This window comes from Zeugodacus cucurbitae, chromosome 5 (assembly GCF_028554725.1).
Source record: "Zeugodacus cucurbitae isolate PBARC_wt_2022May chromosome 5, idZeuCucr1.2, whole genome shotgun sequence".
Taxonomy (NCBI): Eukaryota; Metazoa; Arthropoda; class Insecta; order Diptera; family Tephritidae; genus Zeugodacus; species Zeugodacus cucurbitae.
Genome location: NC_071670.1, coordinates 26,009,826 through 26,018,630, shown reverse-complemented (window position 1 = coordinate 26,018,630; position 8,805 = coordinate 26,009,826). Strand labels below are relative to the sequence as shown.

Genomic DNA, 8,805 nt, shown 5'->3' with positions numbered 1-8,805 from the left:
GGTATATATAATGTGCTAAATGAGGAATGTAATGTGCAAGAAAGGGATGAACGTTCACACGTACACAAGAACTTCGGGTACTTTTGTCAATTCGCCCTTAAGAATCGCATAGAAACTTTCATTGAAAGTGCTAGTACCGCTCCCTGGCTTTTCACCGAAGAATTCTCCGGTACCTGTCTTGCAGGGAATATTTGTATTATACCTTTATTGCTGGTATATACTATTACTGTTAGAGTTATGGTAGAAAGTATTCGCCCTGTAGTAGTGATTTGGTTACAAAACCACACTACCTAATTATATTTTGACAGTATTCTACTGTGTGGAGTAAAAATACGAGCGATTTTTAACTAATATATGTATTTTAAATTTCAAAGAAAAATCAAATTTAACTTTATACTAGATACATATATGCTTTAGTGCACTAGACCCTTAAAAAATTCTGAAAAATATAAGATACCACGGTCAAAATGTATGTTTTAATAATAATGAAGTTTGTTTCTCGAATATTGTACATTTAACCATTAAGACATTCTAAGCATAGTCTGGAATTCTCTACATAAAATAATTGTTTACAAATACACTCTTCAAATAAATTGTGTAGTGCGCATTATATTATAACTTTATTCCATTACTTTCTGCTATTAAATTGTGTGTTAATTGAGTTTTGATCTTTTTTTTGCAATAGCGTCCTCTACTGCACGAAGCTGTTTTAATAATTCTTCTCGACGAGATTTTTTTAGATCCTTTTCGGAATTTATCGAATGTGTTGGTGACGAAGCAAGTGCTGATACTCCTACAGTGGGCTGCTTCTTAATTTCAATTGATATTGGTGATCTCTTTTTAGTGGGTTCCGCTAAAAAAAAATAATTAAGAACAGTGTTAAATTTATTTATATGTTTTTCAATGTATTTTAATTCTATATAATTTCCTTTTCCAATAGCTAAATTATTAAAATTTACTGAATTGAACAGAAATAGTAACGCCTATGGTTGCATAACAGTTTCATAATCTACAATAGAAGCAATTTTAATCATGTAGTTAAGTATAATTTAATCAATGTGTTTTTCCCCAAAAAATTTAATGCAATCATTCAGACCAGTTTATCGACGACCACAAAGTGAATAAAGTAAAACTGATTTGTCGAAAATTTTAAACATTTGATAACTTGCTCTTTGCATCGTAAATATTTGAAATTAATAGTGATAGTTAAGCTGAAAATTGTATACAAATTCGTCGAATGCTCAGAATACACCAGTATCTAAGTTAATTTCTATTGCCTGGTCAACACGTCATATAACCATGATGAACATTCAATTTCAATTTGGGGTGGGATTGGGATTGCACCAACTTGTCTCCTGTTATTGGCACTGGTTATAAGGATCTCATCCTGAATACTTTCTGTTCCAGTTACTGATGAGCATCCAAAACTTTGAATGCCTTTGAAACCCTGGAGTGAACTACGGGATGGATATCTATTCTAATTCAATAGAGCACTATATAAATAAACCAATAGAACAGCTTGTGAACTCCCCAATTATAATTTTTTATTATTCTATAAAGCTTTGAATTTGAATTAATTTAAAATTGTATCTCGTACTACACGGAACACTTATTTGCTCACACATTTTATGTAAAACTAGTTTTTAAGTTTATTTAACATAAGCCACGATATACATTTTTTTACGTTTAAATGCAATTTATAAATTGTTACTGAAAAATTAAATATTCGTTTTGTTCATGAGCTCACTCCTGTTTTTTGTCTATTTTTTTGTCTTTGCATACCCGCTGAAACCTACATATATCAAAAACTTTTTAAACGATTTATCCCGTGCTGTACCCTCCGAGAAGTGTCTGTTGAACTTCAAACTGAATATATGAATCCATCCTCAACCATGACTTCATCCATTGACGCATAGCAACCAAAAAATGCGGATTTATTTCGATTACTCTGCTTCAAGCATTTCTCAAATTCGGATGTCTAACACTATCTTGACGAACGATGCATGAAATTATTTTGAGGGTTTGTTTGATGTTTTCATCTGTGACAGCCCCTTTTAAATATTGACTGTGTTCATTACCTTCAATGCTCATATTACTTGTACGGAATTCAGTAAACCATTTACAAACAACGCACAGTGGTTCCGCCCATAGGCGAAAAATCAAAAATTCCATCTCACGATTTTTTGTAAAAATGTATACCGAAGTCCTCTAAATAGTCCAAACTTCCTATTTGCAAACCGGGCTTTCCTAAAAATTTTACGGTACATTCTAAAAAATAGAGTTAAATGCATGACCACCTGCACATTTTTAAAGCACATCAGAACATTTTTCAAAAATTTTGCAGCAACAACGCACTTCAAAATGTTCTGGTAATTGTTCAGGTTAACAAACCAAGATTATGTTTAATGGATTTTGAAGTTAAAGGTCCCTATTTTATCTTATGTGGTTAATTAAGACTAACTTGATTCGTGATTTTGTGAAATTAATTAATTAATTAACATGGCTGTTGAATAACTGTGAAAAAATTAATTGTATTCAATTCCTTAATAATTCGCTTTTTTCCTACATGAATTTTTTATATGATATTTTTCGTATCGGTGGAATATGGGGGTTGGATGGAGGAAAGTATAACGAAAAATCATATTAAGCTTTTATCCCGCTTTTTTAAATATTTTTACAAGCCTTTCTGAAAGTTTTGACGGCCCACCATTACCATAAGAATTAGCGCATCATCATCATAAAAGTGCTATATAAACCAAGCTTTCTGCAATCAGTTCTCTTACGTACCCCACCACACACCATGAAAATAGTTGAAATCCGTTCCCACGACAGTCGGTTCTACGTAACCGGAACGGACCCGGATTTTTATCCGGCCAAGGACTGTCAAATCGGCAGCATTCCTCAAAATTATTTGGGGAATGTTTTATGCCGCTACAACAACAACAAAATAGTTGAAATCGGATAATAACCACGCCCACCCTCCATACAAATGTTAGGTTGAAAATTACTAATTGGGTTAACTCACTAACGAAAAACGACAGAAACACTAAATTTCACAGAAATAATAGTAGAAGGAAGCAGCACTCAGATTTTTTTACAAAATGAAAAATGGGCGTGGCATCGCTCACTTATGGGTCAAAAACCATACCTCAGGAACTACTCGACAGATTTCAATGAAATTCGGTATATAATATTTTCTTTACACCCTGATAACACGAATAAAAAATGGGCGAAATCGGTTCACAACCACGACTACTTTCCTTATAACTCAAATTTGAATTCCATCTGATTCCTTTACCTTATCATGTATACATAAGGAACCAATGAAGATAGTGGAATAAAACTTTACACAAATAGTACATATCATCTCTGACTTCACTTGTGAAAAAATTGTCGAAAACGGACTATAACTTTTTAAGTCCCCAGATATCGAACAAGTTGAACTCAGCTCATAAGGGTAAATTTTAACCGAAAATATGGGTAAATCTCAGTGATACCTCAAGTATTTATGGCCGCGCCTTCATACAAGCCGAACCACTGTGCAATGGTTGCTTAGCTAACAAAAAATATTTTTTAATACCAAACTTTCTTACTTTTTGGCATTCAAGGTTGCAAATATTATAAAATACATAAAATAATAGCCAATAATATAAAAACATACCTTTTTTCACAGATCTACGTTCATGGACCAATTTATCAGTTGTTCTAGAACGTTTAGTCCTAGGCCGCCCTCTGGACATCGACGAACTGTCAGAACTGGACGAACCCGAATCAGAATCAGAATCGCTCGAATCGGATGAATCTAAAATAACAAAATAACAATTTTTATAATTTTGTTTTTATTTCTTGCCACTCAGCTATTCAGCTTCGAATTCTCAGTACACTGACGACTTCGTAAAATTTATTATTTAAATATACAGAAATAGTCAAAATTATTTACACATCGAACTATTTTTATACAATTTTCACATAAAAAGCTTTTACTCGTTGTTGTTGTTGTGGCAGTGCCACAAAATGTTATTTTGTTCTAAACCTTGACCTATTCCCCAGCGAACGATACCCGTAACAGTTTGGTGAGAATAGCTGGACAGATGACAGAGAAATATGCAAAAGAACTGATGACTCGCAGTAGTCAAAAGTATTTACACACCGCGATTTAGGCTTCATTCTTGGATTTGGTTGAAACAAGAGTAATGATTGGCTTCTATTGCATTCATACCTACATAACTAACAAAAACTTAAAATATAAAACTTGGTAAATAAAATGCAGAAAACAAAAGAATTATCGATTATAACTAGATCGGATAAACTGTTACAAAGTTTAAGATTGGTGTTTCGGTGTCCGAGTTAGGAAAAAATTATAGAATTTAAAGGAATACTGTATATAATGTTATTGCAAGGATAATTTAAAGAGAATTGGACAGAAAGCTGTGATAACTCAAAGATAATGTATTATAGAAAGATTAGTAGAAACTGTCATGCAAAATCCCACAATTTGTCCTATTAATATTGCAGAACCATCGAATCAGCATATTGCATGAACAGTTAATGATGCTACACAGCTCAGGATATTAAAAAAGTTAACAGAAATGCTCACGTTGTGCATAAAGTTGTCAATATTTCCGAAACCAAAAAATCGATTTGCCTCTCATTTGCCTTAAATTGCATCCTAAAACCTGTCATGGGCAGATAAAGCTAAATTTTAGTTCCATGGCTTTATAGTAAACGATTTATGCATTTACCACGTGAGAAGAAGAATAATGCAGTTTAGGTGCTAAACAGAGTCGGAGGTGACATTATGATTTTTTGGGGAAGTTTTTCTTACTTAAATTTTGGAGATTTGGTTTGGATATTTGATTAGGGACTCTAAATCATCCGAATATATCAGAATTCACATGACCATGGCATTATTGTGGTTAGTCGGCTTTTTCCAAATATTGACAGGTTTTTACTACAAGACAATGCTCCATATCATGAAGGATCTTTACCTACAAAAGTTTTAAATGAAGCAAATGAAGTTGACCTCCGCACAGCCCTGACCAAAATTTTAGTTAAAATGTTTGGTCTTTCGTTAAATATGAAAGACCAATTGATATAATAACCGAAATTACCGACATTCGGTCTAAATTAACAGTTAACTTAGCGCACAATTGTGTTGAATCAATTCGGACCATAAAGCAGGCTATTATTGATGCCAAAGGCGATGTAACCGATTATGAATTTACCGCATTAGAATAGTAACTTAGAATAATTTATTTAAATTAGAGTTCAAGTTGTGTGTAAATACTTTTGACTAAAAAAAATGTGTAAATACTTTTGACTACTGCAGGCCTTCAGTCCATCTGCTTATTTCTCCGCCATATTTCTAGCTATTCTTGCCAAACTGACTTCATTCGCTCAGGAATAGATCAAGTGACAAGCAATGCTGGATAAATAAAATTAATAGAATCGTGTGAAATACCTGATCCAGAAGAACTTGACGTAACCCGGTGTCTGGATTTCAATTTGTCCGACTTTTTCGTCTGTGCCGCAGTTTTCTTTCGCTTATGCACTGGACTGTATGCACTTCTTTTTTCCACAGTTGGTGATAAAGTACCCTTTCTCTTCGCATTGGGAGAATGTCGAAGGCCTAGAAAATAAGGTTTAATATGAAGGGCATTGTTGGATTTTCGTATTTTTCAATAACAACACCAATATTAAATTATTTGTACCAAATTAAAAATAAATATTTCAGCAAAACTTTTATAAATTTTTGAGACTTACATACATAAATAGTTACAAAATTTCATGTAAAATCTATCTATATATCGCTCATTTACATGAATAGTGTCATAACTCAAAAAAATAAACCGTGAAATAAGAATGTGCCGATATTAAACTTGTTATGTTGCATTATTTTTTAACCGAAATAACGACACATCTCAGTTGTGCCAGAATTAGTCATATTTTTTTACGAAATAACGACATATTTTGTGTTACAACACATATTGTCATAGGGTGAATTTGGTTTTCTTTTCAGAAAGAGCCACATATTTTGTGTTAGAACGATTTTTGTGGAAAGGGAATTAATTTTTCCATGTTGCTTTTTTCAGCAATAACGACACATTTAACTTATGACAGCGAAATTGATTTATATTTTTCACAAATAAGTACATAATTCCAAAGGTGTCAAGATTATGCCTAAGAAAAAACTTTAGTACACTCTTTTTAGTCCACTTATACTCAACATTTTATTTAATATATTACAGGCCATTAGTTTATTCAATAAACTTATGGCGTTTTTCTATATTTGCTAAATAAGAGAGATTTGAAAAATCGACGTTTTTGAGTTGTGACACTATTCATGTAAAAGAGCGATATATTATATATAAATATAAAAGAAAGTCGTGTTAGTTACACTATTTATAACTAAAGAATGGCTGAACCGAATTGGCATAAATTTTGTTTGCTGATAGCTTAGGGTCGGGGGCAGGATATAGTCTACTTTTTAATCAATTTTCGCAATTGACATTCCATATAAACCACAAATTTTTATTCAAAACATCTGAGTAGGCGTACTTTTCATAAAAATTAAAAAAAAAAACTGAAAACGAAAAAAGTATCAATCACAACATCAATTTGATAAAATAAAGAAAAATAATAAAATAAATAATAAATAATAATAATAATAAAAAAAGCGCAAATCACAAAAAACTTAATGTTGTCTGTGATTGTACAGCCCTATTCTGTGCACTTGACAAAATAACAAAAAAGTTAAAAATTTTTTTCAGATTTTTATCAAGTAAGAATTTTTTTGGTATTCTGTGACAATTTTGATAAAATAAAAAGCTTCAGTACGCATAGCTTTTCCCCACACGTGTGGGAAACAAAATAATGTAAACAGAAACAGCTGATTCTGTCCAATTATATTCGAATTGAATTGAAAAATTGATTTGAATTATTTTTTAACGTAAGTTTTCAAATACATTTCAATATTTGTTGCAAAATAGTTAATTATTTAACTTCAATTTCACAATAAATCCATTGCTTTTGGTCTAGACTTTTCATAGGGTGCGCAAATATTCCATGCTCCGAAGCTGGCACTATTTTTCATGCAAAAACTGTTATTTGGATGAGTGTTTGTTTTAACCGAGCCTTCTTCAGTGTGGCTTCGTTGATAAGTTTGGTTTATGATTGACCAAAGAGTTATCAGCCTATCTATCCGATTCTGATGTCGAGATATCGACTGAAGCCTTGCAGACCTGTTGCAAAGTATTTGGTTTGGTTTCACAACTCCATTGACTATATATAGATGACAGGGTTATACCTAACCAAACAGGGAGTGCCGTGCGTAAATAAAGTTGATTGATAATCAAATGGCAGAGCTTATATATTCACTTTTACATCACAGATCCTCCATAATCTTTTGCTCCCCCGCAAAGCCGTAGAATACTTCATAATATAATACATATACATATGTCCTTTATAATATATTTAAAACTGGAACTGGAATGCAATTTTGATTTAGTTGGTTGTTATGTTTAGCTTCAGAAAAGTTCCTTGGGGACTACGAAATCTAAACTTTGTTCTTTGTTGGCAAAAATTTGCTAAGCTGTAATCGCATGCAATATATAGAAAACAATTTCAATGTTACCCTCATTATCCTCATTTTTTTATACAAAAAACGGAAAAATAAACTTCTTAATATATTATAAAAACGGCTCAGTAACGCGAGCCATCCACATGTTCATGTTTTTCCTCTTTGTAAATTTATAAAATTAACGACAAAAGTAAAATATCTCCATTGCAACAAATTCTCTTTCACAACTATCCACAGCGAGATATTTTATTTGTCAAGAGCATTTTACTTCTTAACAACTTATAAAGAAAAGGGATTTTTATTTTAGACACAGAATACGATGCATGATAAAGATCAATTTTTTACAAATTAGAAATTTGTTGAATTTGTAAAGAGCACAGAATAGGGCTGTCAATTATACAAAGAATTGAAAGTCCATGATTTAATTATAAAAGGTTTGGTAAGTAGTGACAGCTTAGATTTGACACTGCGTTACAAAAGGCTGTATTTGCGAAGGAAAGAAAGACGGGAAAAAAATATTCGCTTTTTTGGTGAAAGTAGTTAAAAATATATTTTAAGTAGTGTAAAATATACTACTATTCTAGATCCAAAATTAATAAGTGGCATGAAAATATGTCCGATTTTCTACTAATAATGGTTTGAATTTATATTTTTTGTATAGGTAAGTCACGTCCAGTCCAGAGAGTTAATATCTATTTAATATTAAGTTATAGAGAATATAAAATTTAAAATTGTTCTCCATGAAACAAACATTTAATTTTATTTTCGGAAATTAGTATTAGAACTTAATAATAAATCACCAGACACCTACGAACAGATTAGTCTGGCAGAAGTTGACCTACACATTATGATTTCGCTTCAATTGAAGCGCTAGGAAGATTCTAACAATGGATAAATAACGTTGATTGATTACGTAATCTTTCATCGAGAGGGTTACAAAAAGTGCCAGAGTTGAGGATATAGTCCCAATTGCCTTCTGTGAAATAAACAATTGTGAAAACAAAGAAGCACGATTGGAATGTTAATAGTTAAATAGCAAACATTAAGGTTGACTTGGGCCTATTTAACTATATTAGTTATCTCCTACAAACACTATTTTCAAACACGTTCTTGCTATAATATGCCCTTTTAACTTTCTTATAATTGCATTCATCAGTTTTCTGCCGTCTATTTGAAATTCACTCGCTGTCACATTGGTCTTTGTCACAGTACATCCTGTACCATCG

General features: G+C 32.0%; 1 protein-coding gene and 1 long non-coding RNA gene across 5 annotated transcripts in view; one reads left to right on the top strand and one right to left on the bottom strand.

The window, feature by feature from the left end:
• Window positions 1-454: 454 nt before the first annotated feature.
• Window positions 455-8,805, bottom strand: part of Zc3h18_1 (zinc finger CCCH domain-containing protein 18) — a 33,385-nt gene continuing 25,034 nt past the window's right edge. For all 4 annotated transcript variants that reach the window (XM_054232185.1, XM_011194880.3, XM_011194883.3 and 1 more), the window contains 3 exons: window positions 5,462-5,629; window positions 3,662-3,802; window positions 455-853 (listed from right to left, as the gene is read on the bottom strand). In XM_054232185.1, coding sequence (XP_054088160.1) covers window positions 654-853; window positions 3,662-3,802; window positions 5,462-5,629 — 509 coding nt within the window. In that variant the 3' untranslated portion in view covers window positions 455-653. The remainder of the gene's footprint in view (window positions 854-3,661; window positions 3,803-5,461; window positions 5,630-8,805) is intronic.
• LOC128922270 (uncharacterized) lies at window positions 3,809-5,614 on the top strand. The gene is made up of 2 exons (XR_008471495.1): window positions 3,809-4,073; window positions 5,370-5,614. It is a non-coding gene; the product is annotated as an uncharacterized LOC128922270 (long non-coding RNA).